This window comes from Xiphophorus couchianus, chromosome 11 (assembly GCF_001444195.1).
Source record: "Xiphophorus couchianus chromosome 11, X_couchianus-1.0, whole genome shotgun sequence".
Taxonomy (NCBI): Eukaryota; Metazoa; Chordata; class Actinopteri; order Cyprinodontiformes; family Poeciliidae; genus Xiphophorus; species Xiphophorus couchianus.
The window spans coordinates 7,500,556-7,514,854 of record NC_040238.1 but is presented as its reverse complement, the minus strand read 5'-3'; the positions used below and the strand labels follow the sequence as shown (position 1 = coordinate 7,514,854).

Here is a 14,299-nt window from a genome sequence, read left to right as displayed (position 1 = left end):
CCATCAGTAACCATGAAAACAATGTCACACTGTCATTTAGCTTAGCATGTACTGACAAAATTGGTGTCTCGTCTGTATGTTCTTACGGCTGCTCCGGTTTAACACTAGAATGGCTGGGTTTTCGATTTCTCCCCAGAATGGCTGAACAGGGCCAAAAGGCCCTGAGTCCACCCTGACGACTCTGATGGCTCAAATTAGCATTCTTCTTCAATTGTAAATGTGGCCGTTGACCGTCAGGCCAGAATGTAGGAATGTGAATAGTCCATGTTGGGGGTGGGTATCTATGATACCTGCAGGAGATCAGATCTCCTGTAGGTAATGCTCTTCAGTTTAGTTTTGAAGCATACATGAAGTGTTTTTGGAGAGATGTGACCTTTTGCAGCTGATCCATGATGTTGTGCTGCATTATCCAGGTCATTTTGCCAAATGTACATAGAGTTTGCAAAACATACAATCTGTTTCAAGAAATATGCAAAGGTTTTTCTAAAAGAAATTAGTAATGTTTTTCTTTGAAATAAAGCTAAGAGGGTATAAAATGACAGTTTAGAAATAAACTAACCAAATTAATTGTGTTGATCCACCTCAAAAAAATCATGCAAAAAGTGTAAGCAAAAGAAATCTGGGAGACTTTGCACATGCAAATTTGCATGCAGCCTTTTGTGCTGTGGAGGATAAATAGGTGACTGCTTCACCTATTTAGTTCACAAGAACTAATGGCATTTATTTCAGTCATAATCTTGCGGGGGGGTGACCAAGGTTCCATCACTGTGACAGCTGGTCAGCAAACCTGGCAAACATGATTGACATGGCAGCACTGAATGCACATGTGCTTTATCAGGCATGCATTGGGTGCAGGAGAGACGGGTGGACTTCCTGGTTGAGCTTGCAAAAGAGTTCAGTAACTCTCATGTGAGTGAGAAGAAGGCACACAAGGAGAAACTGCTTCGGCAACAACCTTCCACACCCAGCTCAGGCAAAAGGGCGAAGTGTCAGGTCAACCATCGATGCAGGATGCATGTCCCGAGGCCGAAACATCATCAGTGACCCCTCACACCCCCACCATGGACTGTTCTCCCTGCTGCCCTCTGGAAAGAGGTTCTGCAGCATCCGGTGCAGGCCCGCCTGGTTCCGAAACAGCTTTTTCCTACTTGCCATCAGACTGCTGAACTCTTAACTGGACTGCACTCAAAAACTGGTCTCCACTTTATACCTTGCACATGTACATAGCTAAATAACTTCTATTTTACTGTCAGTCCTGCACTTTATATTTTATATTTAGATTTATATTCATATTTTATACTGTATTTTATTTTACTCACATTGGAACCTCAAACATTATCCTGAGCCGTATGCAACGAAATTTTGTTCTGTATACACCCTGTGCATTGAAAATGACAACAAAGTCAGTCGAAGTCGAAGACTAAGGAACAATTGTGCAACTGTGAGATGCGTTGAGGCCATTACCAGGGTACTTCTAAGGTAATGGCCCTAGGTAATGGCCCTATTTACTGAACAAAAGGGCTTCAGTGCAACGGGCTTCAGGCCAGTTGGACTATCTCTAGCCTGAATAGGTATATGTCCAAATGGCCTAACTCCAGCCATTCTAGTAAGGAGACATGCTGTTTATGACATACTGACATAAATCATGTGGTGTGAATTCAGGCAAAGTCGGTAATTTGATCAACACGTCAGGAGCTATGAGGTAAGAGTCGGTTTGTAATCTAGCTGTTTCAAGCTTCTGTAAATACAGGCGTATATGAGCCCCAACCAGGTGTGTTGCGTTCAAAGATAAATTAGCTTGACTTGAACACATAGTCATAAATAAACTGACAAATACAACTTGGGAAAACAACTTCAGTTGCTCAGTTCAACACTCCCGATCCTCATTTCCGACGTCCATCATGGCGCCTCGAATGATTAAGTGACGTAGTTAAAAAGGGTCAATTCTTAGGTATCCCATTTGTCATGGACATTAACCTAAACAATGTAATATATTATCTGGAAGTAATCTGGCTAATGGCGCAAGGCTCCATGCTAACGTCTAAGCATCAAATTACCACAAATCAGTTTGTTTAAAATAACAATACTAAACATCTAATCATTTCCAGATCAATAAGAGATCTTATTGATCACATTATTCACTATCCACTTGATTGGTGACTGCTGATGTCAGAGTTTTTAGTCCACCTTACCTGTGTGTGAGGGGAGGCAAGAGGGGTGCATGTGTGTTGACAACTACAGGGAAAAAAAGATCCTTCATAGCACCTGTCAAGAAAACCCAAGACCATCCCACCTCCCCATGCTGGAGATTTTAGTTTAACAGTAACAATAAATGAAGTTACCTTTAAAATTAATCACACAAGTGACATCTAGACCCAACAGTAGACTCAAACTTCAATAAAAAAAATGTGGTTGTGTGTGTTGTTTTTGTCTCTTGCAAACTTTGCTTTAATTCTACTTCTTTTTTCTATCTAATCATAAGAAATCATATTCAGACAGAGGGAGTCATGAAACAGGAACAGCAGTTTCCTGGAATAAAGAGGAAGTAAGTTTCCAGGCTGAAGATTTATAAAAATAGATGAGACTATTCCTTATTTCAAAGCATGAAAGTTTTAAAGAATGAAATCTAAACATTTTGAGTAATTGGATAAGATTAAAAGTAAAATACTTATATTAATATTGGTTTACTTGTGAGAATACTTACACTTACACTTGTTTGAACACTTACAAGTAAAAAAAACAAGTAACTGTAACTTTGGTATCAAATAATTAGCATCATGGATTTTTCTTGGTTTCTTTTCAGAAAACTCAGATTATAATTATAATAAGAGTAACTAATAAGTTCTGGTTATCATAATATTCTAAATGCATGCTAAATCAAAGAAACTAAAAGGGTTATGAATGTGATTTTGATCAAATCGCACTTCTCTCATCAGCTGGGTTCAGACAAAGACCAAGGCAAAGATAAAAACCCCAAAGACAAAGAACAAAGGCAAAGAAGAAGAACTGGTGCCCTCCTTCCATGAGGTCAGCCCGTCTACATCTCAATGGACCAGAAAGATTGTGAGACAAGGTGAAGGGAGCTTCAGAGCAGCAAGACAAGAAGCTGAGTAACGCTACACACATGAGGAAGTCCCCCTAAGACCTGAGACCTGCCACTTTAAATCAGTACTCTTCCTGCCAGCTTCCAAGTCCTTTGTGACCTCACCATCCATGCATAGACGAAAGCTCATCAGACCTACAGAGATCCCTGCCTTCATCGATCAACATCCTCCTCCTGCTGCAACACCTTCTTCATCATCAGGCCAGTTCTGGGGTTCGAAACGCCATAACTCCGTCCGTCTCACTCAAAGGTTCCCTTTTTAGTTCTCAGTGTCAGCATTAGGGAAAGATAGGCTAGATTACTGATTTTACTTATTTGATTATTTCTGCTACTGAATTAAGCTGTACTGACCCTTGCAAAAATGCCTTACTAATAAAATATTTAGCATAAAGAAAATCTAAAAGATGTTGTGGACATTCAATTAATGAGTCACCTCAAAGTTCTTTGATGGTTGTAAAATAGCTCTGATGTTTGATTCTGGAGAGGAAGAGGTGGAAAATGTTTTATAGGTTGCTGTTAGCCCAAAACTATATGTAAAACAACATCCTTGGGACTCGCCCAAGCCACTAAAACCAACCTGGTTCAGTAACAAGTGCAAGTTGTAATAAAGAGAACGAGCGACCGTTAACAGGTGTGCTCTGTGAAACTAGTTGACTGCATGCTGCTCAGTCTGGCTGATTCACAGGGGGAAGAAGGGTGGGGCATCTGAATGGAGGTCGTCAGAAACCAGGCGAGTCTTTTTCGACACCAGCTTAAACAGAGTTTACTTCAGTTCTAGACAGGGTAAATCCTAGCAGATTTAGGAAACTCATTTCACCCGTTAGATGGAGAGCTGGTAGCACATCTCCCCTCTCAGAAGAGGAAGTAGAGAGTAGCGTGTGAAAAGGGATGGGGGCTGGGGAGGGGTGCTTCGCACTTGCAGAAAAAAATTACTGGAGCTGCCACTGGTTCTCCCAGAGCATTGGACGTTTGGATGCACACTGCACGGCAGCTCATATTACAGGTGAAGCATGCATGACCTACCACGGCCACCAGGGGGGCCCCAAGAGCAGTTTCTTTTCTTTTTGTCCATAAAATAATGATTTCTAAATACATTATCAAATATATATTATTGTAAAAACAAATCACTTCATAATGAAATTGTGTGTTTTTGTTATTATAATGACATAGAAATCGTTCCAAAAAAAAAAAAATCAGCTTCACTGAGTAGTCTAGAGGCCCTGCTTGATTTGCTTATGTCTTGGGAAGGCCCTGCTGCTGAATTTAAGTGTCCCCATACCTGATGATTTATGTAGCAGGATTCTACCGTAGACATCTGCTGCTCAGAGAAAACCACTGTGCATGTCTTGGGAGTGCCGCTTACTAGTAGAAGGAGGAGGCGACGTGTGACAGCGGTAACAGATACACATAATTTGTAGGTCATGTTATTGCTTTGATTTTAATCAGTATGTTTTGCATCCAGTGAAAACAAAGATAACAAATAAACTGGACAATATGCTGGTAACTTAGTGATATTTTTACAGTTGTGGACTTAACCAGTCTTGAAATAAAATCCAGAGTTCCCAAAGACTGAGACAAGACCGAGACCAAATGCGGTGGAGTCCGAGATGAGACCGAGACCATCAAAAGGTGGTCTCGAGACCAAGATCGGTCTCGAGTACTACAACACTAGTATCAGGTAGAATAATTGTGCAAAGCTCAACAAGCAAGCAGACCTGCCGTTGAGGTCCGTTGAGAGCCTGTTTCAAGGAAATCATTGTTTTAAAAACAAAAATTGGCGCTAAGACATTAAGGCCCACCACAATAACCAATCACACCCTCCAGGATCCCTCTAGGGTTCCCTGCAAATGGATAGGCTGGCCGGGACAGAAATGTGTGATCTGATGAAGTAAGACCAAAAGAACTTTGGTCGGAATCCAAGAAGCCTCAGCAAGTCTTCTGCAGCCTTTAAAAGCCTTTCCTTCAGGACTGTCCAGTATTTAATTACATCCATCCTTTCATTATACCTGCTATCCTCTTACTGCGTAGGAAGTCATTTGCACAGCATAACACTGCCACCACCACGTTACTTTGTAGATGCTTTATGGGCAGCTCTAGTTTTTCCACATCAAATGAAGCATGTAGGTCACCTCTAAAAGCTTTCATAGGAATTACTGAATTTAGTCACCTGGTCATTCCAGCGGAAGTCAGGAGTGATGATGAGTCGCACACGTAAAACTGTGCGTGTTATTGGCTGGACGCTCGCCTCCATTGTGAAGGCAGGAATCTGGTGGACGCACTGCTTGACAGTTAATCCAATGTTGACATGGTGCAGCATGTGACCTGAGAAAACCACAACTTATTTACAATACTGAACATGCAGTTTACAATAAGCATTTTTAAACATACCCAGGCCTCAGTGTTCAACAGCTCATTTAGAATTTACCAGAAAAATATTTCAATGCAATTATCAATAAAACATTTACAAAATGGATGTAGTTTGTGAAAATGGTATTGTGTTTTTACCAATTTCATCCTTCTTCATTTCCTTAAGTTTGTCCACTGTAAGCCTCTTCTCCTCTAAGCGGTTGAGTATGACATGGCTCAGGTTAGGGAACTGGCGAAGAGGGTGGGAAAAGCCCCACAGCCGCCTGTCGATCACCTTGCAGAGGTTGAGCAGTCGGGAGGTCATGGCAGGCCAGCGCTTCCTCAGAGCAATCTCAAACAAAGCTCTGACAATCCGAGCAGCGTTCTGACAAAGGGAATGATATCAGGAGTAAAATAAGCTAAACCAAAAGAACTACATGCACTTCAGGCCACTTTTCCTCTTTTTTTTAAGCAAGCAACAGATTTAACAGTAAAGCTGACAGCTGGATTACATGTTTGATGTGGGACAGAGGCAGAATGCAGCTGCCGCAGGGTTCAGGATCCTGCACTCACATGATTAATCATGTGCAGTCAGGAGGAGGTCTGGCTTGCTTCAGATATGCAGGTGGCTACAGCTGTACTCTGATGGATTGCTTGAGTAAGTTGGAGAGAGGAGGTCAGATGGTAGAGCTTACTGATAAAGTGCTCAGCTGTGGTCAGCTATGATTGATCTAGTCAGGTGTTAATGTGATCAGATTGTCTGGTGAATGTGCTTGTGAAGGAGGACCAGTGAAAGCTGATGCCTGAAGTCAGGGCAGATCTAACACGTCCTAAAAACCAGCCTGATAATCCTTGTTACACTATGCTGATCTTCAGCCATTTGCTGGTGTCCAAGGCAACCAGAGCAGTATTGCTGCAGATTACAGCTTTAAACCCAGATCTAATATTACTGAACTGTACTTTCGACTTTGTGAAATCCAGCATAAGACACATTCCGAGTCCCTCTGATTTACTGGGATCATTCTGGATGTTTTCTCTATGAAAATGTTTCTTATCCTATTAGGAAGAAAACATTTCAGCTAAGTTTTAGCAGCTGAAACTTAGCTGTTGAAAGTATGTTTAGCTGCAGTACGATTTGTTCACCATCAAAACACCTCTGGGGTATTTACAAAGAACATATACCTGTTCAATTCAGAATACACTATATGATTAAATTATGTTATAGCTCACATAACACTTTATTTGACGGGGTATGAATAAGACTGACATGACACTGTCATAAACATGATATAACACTTGTCATGAACATTAGTAAGTCTTCATGAATATTTATGACTATTGGCATAAAGTGTCATTCGGTAAATCATGACACTTTTAATACAAAGTTGACATTATTCAAAATGTCCTTGTTATGACAACTTGACATTAACCTATACCAGTGGTTCCTAAAATGTGGAGCGGGCCCCCTAGGGGGTTTCCATGCTTCCATGCTGCGTGGGGAGCAGCACGGATGAATGAAAAAAAAAAAAAAAAAAACAATTACACAGAGGTGTTTCACTGTAAAGATGGTTTGTAGTGTGTTTTGTTGTAACCTGAAGTGTAAAATAAACTTCAGTGGAGTTTGAAAACAAAATATGTGTATAGGTTTATGTCTGGTTGAACGATGTGTGTGCCCAGTTGATTTTTTTTTTCTTTTTTTTATTGTAATCCATAGGGGGGCCCAGAAAATCTTTGGGAACCACTAACCTAGGCAAATACGTCTTTGTTATGACAACTTGACATTAACTTGGACAAGACATTTTTGGATAACACTTTATTTGACGGGTTGTGAATAAGACTGTCATGAGCAGTGATGTCAGTAACGCGCTACTGACGTCGGACCACTTTTTTCAGTAACGAGTAATTTAACGCATTGCTATTTCAAATCCAGTAATCAGACAACAGTTACTTATCGAAATCACTTTGCGTTACTGTGCGTTACTACACTGCCTGGCCAAAAAAAAAGTCGCCACCAAAAAATGGTCACACTCTCTAATATTTTGTTGGCCCGCCTTTAGCTGTGATTACAGCCCGCATTCGCTGTGGCATTGTTTCAATAAGCTTCTGCAGTGTCACAAGATTTATTTCCATCCAGTGTTGCATTAATCTTTCACCAAGATCTTGTATTGATGATGGGAGAGTCTGACCACTGCGCAAAGCCTTCTCCAGCACATCCCAAAGATTCTCAATGGGGTTAAGGTCTGGACTCTGTGGTGGCCAATCCATGTGTGAAAAAGATGTCTCATGCTCCCTGAACCACTCTTTCACAATGTGAGCCCGATGAATCCTGGCATTGTCATCTTGGAATATGCCCGTTCCATTTGGGAAGACAAAATCCATTGATGGAATAACCTGGTCATTCAGTATATTCAGGTAGTCAGCTGACCTCATTCTTTGGGCACACAATGTTGCTGAACCTAGACCTGACCAACTGCAGCAACCCCAGATCATAGCACTGCCCCCACAGGCTTGTACAGTAGGCACTAGGCATGATGGGTGCATCACTTCACCTGCCTCTCTTCTTACCCTGATGCACCCATCACTCTGGAACAGGGTAAATCTGGACTCATCAGACCACATGACCCTCTTCCATTCCTCCAGAGTCCAATCTTTATGCTCCCTAGCAAACTGAAGCCTTTTTTTCTGGTTAGCTTTACTAATTAGAGGTTTTCTTACGACTACACAGCTGTTCAATCCCAACCCCTTGAGTTCCCTTTGCATTGTGCGTGTGGAAATGCTTTTGCGTTCACAATTAAACATACTCCTGAGTTCTGCTGTTGTTTTTCTTCGATTTGATTTGACCAAACGTTTAAGTAATCACCGATCACGATCATTCAGGATTTTTTTCCGACCACATTTCTTCCAGGAAGACGATGGTTCCCCACCATCCTTTCCGTTTTTAATTATGCGTTGGACAGTTCTTAACCCAATTCTAGTAGTTTCTGCAATCTCCTTAGATGTTTTCTCTGCTTGATGCATGCCAATGATTTGACCCTTCTTAAACAGACTAACATCTTTTCCACGACCACAGGATGTGTCTTTTGCCATGGTTGTTTAAGAAATGAGGAGTTACTCATTGCATCAGCTGGGGTTAAATAACTTGTTGCCGGCTGAAAGATAATCGCCTATGCAGTACTTATCCAATAGGAGGCTTGTACCTATTTGCTTAGTTAAATCCAGGTGGCGACTTTTTTTTTTGGCCAGGCAGTGTATTTTCTTTTGCAATTTAATTTAATTTCCTCTACGCGTCTTGGGGAGTGACTACCGTTTTTGTGCGGCAGTATCAGCACAGACAGAAACATAAACAATGGAGATGCGCATTTTGTTGCTGGAAAAACAGGAACGATTTAGAGTTTCGGTCATCAAGTCCTATTATTATAAGCAGCTTTGGGCTTGTTTTTTTTGTGTGTTTTTTTTTAAGTCGCTTGCAGACTTAATGAGTCGCAGGTTGTGGTTTTTTGGGCTCGGAAAAAAGCAGACATAAACCCCAGAATTTGTCTGTTATCCAGTTAGCTTTAGTCAGACTCATGATCCGTCCTGCTGTGTCTTCGTTAATATCAAGTTAATATATTTGCTGTGAATGACGTCGAGCTTCGCATTGGGCTCCAGAAAACTGCAAACATCGAGACAAATATGAACAGCGCAATAAACGTGAAAAGAGCCACGAATGAACGAGTCCGTAAAGTTGTGCAACTAAACGCTATTATCATTATTAATATTAAGATAGTGTCACAAATCTGTGCAGCGGGACAACTGAGCTGTGGAGCCGCAGGAGGAGCGCTGTGCTCCGACAACAAACGCAGGGCTGTAATGCACAACCTGGACGCTGGGGCTGGGTGTGGGTGTGTGTGGGGGGGTTAGTGTGTGTGTTGTAACCATTAAACAATCTCCCCTTCAGTTCAACCTTATAAGTGGAGACTGGAAAAGTTGAGGAGTATTAAACAAAATTTGTTTGAAACATTTCACAGGTGAACAAGTTGATTGAAAACAGGTGAGTGTCATGACTGGGTATAAAGGGAGATTCCACAAAAGACTCAGTCGTTCACAAACAAGGGAGAGGTTCCCCACTTAGTGAACAATAGGACTATGATCTAGTCCTATTGTTCCTATTGTTAGGCTCTCCACTAGGTCATGGTTAAAAAGAAACATAAAACACAGGTCTAACAAATTCTAGTGTGGAAACTTGGAGATAAATTTTATTTATCTCTGAAATAAAATTCTCATGGCGTACCAGAAACTTTCCTTGTTTCTGTTGGCATCTGACAATGTGAGAAAGTATGGAGAAAGTGTGATGGCACTAGAGTGTTTAAGGTGAGTTTGGAGCACGTATTAAAGTTTACAAAGTCCTGTAGTCCAGGTTCTGCTGTACAAATAGATCTGTTACTATATTATTTTATAGTTTGTGCTTTGCCTCTCTGAGAAACTATAACATTCCTTAAGTTTGTTTTATATCTGGATGGACTGAACCAGTTTGTGTCTCCTGGACACATAATAGTTGCTTAAAATGCTGTCCATCCCAGGACACGCTTATAAATCTCAATAAAAACAATGGTGCCTTATAAAAGAACCTTTATTGAAACTGTGGTGTTAATTTTTTAATAGAAGTAAGCTATGTAACTGGGAAAGTTGAGGAATATATAAAAAAAAACTTGTTTGGAACATTTCACAGGTGAACAAGTTGACTGAAAACCAGAGTGTCATGATTTTATCCTTACCTGTGCCACATATGACAGGTCTGAGATGAGTGAGAAGCTATCAACTTCTCCCCGTCCGATGTAAGTCTGCAGCAAAATGTTAACTTTGCCATAACCGTTCTCCACGCCGCCCGCTGCAGAGAGGATGCAATGGTTTTGCAGCAACTGATCCAGCTCCTCCAGCTCCTCATCACGGACCTACCAACAGACACTGCATTAGTGGTGCTGACATCTAACGGGTTGAAATGAGTCCCAGACAGATGGTCTAATGTAGTAAAGGTTTACATACATAAAAACAGGTACAAATTTTGGTATCATGTGTAAACTTCATCTACAAACAACGGACAAACAGGGCTGCATAGCAAAATGAGGAGAATCAAAGGCACACTAAATGTAGCATGTAAATGTAGCATCCATGACTTCATGGAATGCAAAGCATATGTTGATCATCAGAAAGTGCAAAATACTGGGAAATAACCCAATTCTAGTAGTTTCTGCAATCTCCTTAGATGTTAAGGAGTCAACTTATAACCTGAAATGTGATTTCCTAAACCTGAACCAGATTGCTAGATCTGTTTTGCATTTATATTTAACACTTTTGAAAAGTAGGTGTAAGCAGTCACGCAGTAATGTCTGCGGTCACTGAGGAGAGCAGGAGGCATAGATACAATGACATGTCATTGCTTATCAAAAATTTAATCATGTAAAGAATATGATTAAAAATAATAATAAAAAAAAATCCTCCAGCAATGCCTATCTTGAGCAGCAGGATTACCAAAAAATTCCAGCACACCACCTTCACTTTATGGCAGCACACCGTTATGTCTTGAGGCTCTGCGTCTATAAAGTCCAGAAAAGGTGATGCAAATTATATTTTATCTGCTGCTAGATCCACAAATTGTCTGGGCAGAAAATATTGTCTTGAGGCAGATTAATGCAGCCATGCAATATGTATGCAATTAAACCAAAATAAAACAAAACATAAATATTGGGTTGCTGGACCACATTAAACCTTTAGAAAACCTGAACATGAACAGCCACCAAAGACCAAAAAATATAAAATAAATAATAAGTAAATGTCCTGTGCACAAGATTTCCCCCTGCCTCCTGTACTGGCTCATATAAAGCATAATCATGTTTTATAAAAATATTATTGGCTTATCTTGGTTTGCGATTTTTGGGTCAAGTCAGTAATACCCCTTATTTCCAAATTATCACATAAAGATGAACAGACAGTTCAGCATCAGATCCTCCTACCTTCAACTGATCAAACTCTTCTGCCTTGGACACAATACTGAGGATGTCTGCTTCAGTCTTCTGTGAGTTAAAAAGTTCGTTGAATGTCTTCATGCATAAAGAAAGTGGAAATGTAAGTTAGAGGAGTTACATCTGGTCTTTCAGGATGTATATTAAATTTAGGATCAAAGAAGCTGGCAGTAATTTCAGTTTGATGCATCAGCTTTCCACAGTAAACCTAAACCTTTGAATAGTGGCAAGTGGAACATTGATCAACATATCTGATGTGTAGTTGCTTGATGATTTAATCTTTTACCCCTTTTTGGCAAAATGTCATGATTTTTGCTTGTTTCATAATTGGTGACTATGTGATGCTTTTATGATGTAAAGCACTTTGAACTGCCTTGTTGCTGAAATGTGCTATGCAAATAAACTTGACTTGACTAAACATTAAAAAGACACTAAACTGGGTCTACCTCAATGGTATTATATCTGATATAGAAGTGGCTGGCTGTCCTGCCCAGGTCTGTAGAGGCAAAGTAGCAGGTGCGTTCATCAAAGCGGATCATCCTGGCCTTGTCCAGCTTCCGGCCAGACTCCACCACAAGCTCCTTCCTGTGCAGCTCCAAAGCTGGATCCATCTGAGGTACAAATGCATTTCTTGTCCGGTTATGTACGACTGAAAAAATATTTGCAATTCCTAACATTCAGTGAATGCTTTGCTCCTTTTTATATTTCCATTTTGCTTTAAGTAACAATAACCATTTAGAGGGATCCTGAGACAAATTGTATCTTCATCAGCCGTTATATTTTGAGCAACTTTACAGCTAACTTAGCAGGGAATAGAGTTTTGATTTATGGCCTAAGTCCAACCCAGCCAGAATTATTTACTAGATGGTAGATCCGAGTTGGGCTTCGGTGGTGGGTTTAATAAAGCCTGCAATATCAAAGAGAAAAACAAATGAGAATGTTATAGAGTTGTATAAAGTTACTGTAATCTACACATTATTGTGTAAAAACAAGAATTAGATGGATTTAACCAGATGAGGAAATAACAGGTCCACACTGCATGTGCACGAAGTTCTGCTTGAGCAGCAGTGGAGATAGGATCCTATCAATAACACATCCCAGAAGATTTGCATGGCTCACCTTGCGGTTATAAAAAGTGACAACATGGAGCTGGAAGATGATAAGCAAAAGCTTAAAACAGTAGGAGTTACACTGTTTACTTAAATTGTGGTCTTAAAACAAAATCAGTAAATTTGTAATTAAAATAATATGTCGAGTTTACTTTAAGCTCAGGCCTAAATTTAAGTCAGTTGGGTTGGATTGGGCTCAGACACAATGCCTACAGACTCAAGCTGGGTCGGGTTGGATAATTTAGATATGACCTAAACGCTAGCAGGGAGCTGTTCAAACCGACAAAAATATGTTTCTGCTGCCGGCTTCATCTTCTGTACATTAAAAGTAATAAATAATCCTGGGAGGCCTTTGCCAAGAGGAGCAACAAAGGCTTCACAAACCTGAAAGGCTTTGTGGTTGATGCCGTACACCAGTGGGTTGGCCCTCATTCGGACATACAGATATGTGTAACTGAGCCACTTCACAGCCTCCTCCACATTGGTCACAGTTCCCAGAGCAATCTGCAGGAAAGAGGAAAATCATAGACTCACATCCCCTCTGTCATTTTCAGTGGTCTCTGTCGCCATCCTCTGGATGGTTAATGAAAACGCAGTCATAAACATTCAATTCCTTTTATTGTTATTCCATGTAGATTCCATGAGGTTGCATTGTTAGCTTCAACAGACAATGCAACAGTTGCACTATAATGTGAGCAACACATTTTACTACAAAATGGCAAATTGTTACTTTATCACCATGGGGGAACAATTATTTGATATACTGCCAATTTTGCAGGTTTTTCCACTTGCAATGTATTTAGAAGACTATAATAATTATCATATGTACTCTTGATGGAGTACCTTAGTAATTAATTTGATACGCTATCAACCAGTAAGAATCCCGGCTCTTACAGGCCTACTAGTTTTTCTTTATGAATCAATCAATAAATCAATCGATCAAGTTTATTTGTGTAGAACATTTCAACAACAAAGCAGTTCAAAGTGCTTTACATCATAAAAACACACACAAAAATACAAAGTTGTAGAACACACAGTCAACAATTGTCAGGGCCGTCATCAACGATGTCGTAGTGGAATAGGTCAGGGACATCAAATTCCTGGAGATACAGGTCACTGACACTTTGACCTGGTCCCTCCAAACCTCTGGCCTGGTGAAGAAAGCTCAGCAACGTTTGCACTTTTTACGTCGAATGAGAAGAGCACACCTCCCCGCTCCCATCCTCACGACTTTCTATAGAGGGACAGTAGAGAATATACTGACCAGCAGTATCTCTGTCTGGTTTGGAGCATCTAATACCTCTGACTGGCAACGTGTGGAGGAAGTGGTGAGGACAGCTGAGAAAAATCATCGGGACTGAGCTTCCTTCCATCCTTGACACCGCTCACAGGCGCTGCCTGTCCAGGGTTCGGGCGATTATAAAAGACCCCTTCCACCTTCACCAGCAAGTGGGAAAAAGCTGTTTCGGAACCTGGTGGACCTGCACCGGATGCTGCGGAACCTCTTTCCAGAGGGCAGCAGGGAGAACAGTCCATGGTGGGGGTGTGAGGGGTCACTGACGATGTTTCGGCCTCGGGACACGCAGCGCTGGGATGGAATGTCCTGAATGGAGGGAAGGGGGGCCCCGATGATCCTCTCTGCTGTCCGCACCACTCTCCTCACGCTCTTCCAGTCGGAGGCGCTGCAGCCTCCACACCACACAGAGAGGCAGCTGGTCAGAATGCTCTCTATGGTGCTTCTG

General features: G+C 41.1%; 1 protein-coding gene across 2 annotated transcripts in view; it reads right to left on the bottom strand.

The window, feature by feature from the left end:
• The window catches only part of ascc3 (activating signal cointegrator 1 complex subunit 3), a 238,337-nt gene that overhangs the window by 68,644 nt on the left and 155,394 nt on the right, over window positions 1-14,299 (bottom strand). The window contains exons 17-22 of one of the 2 annotated variants that reach the window (XM_028030743.1): window positions 12,942-13,061; window positions 11,895-12,059; window positions 11,440-11,526; window positions 10,204-10,380; window positions 5,609-5,834; window positions 5,271-5,425 (exon numbers count right to left, since the gene is read on the bottom strand). In XM_028030743.1, the coding sequence (XP_027886544.1) occupies window positions 5,271-5,425; window positions 5,609-5,834; window positions 10,204-10,380; window positions 11,440-11,526; window positions 11,895-12,059; window positions 12,942-13,061 (930 nt within the window). The other variant, XM_028030745.1, reaches the window with a different exon arrangement.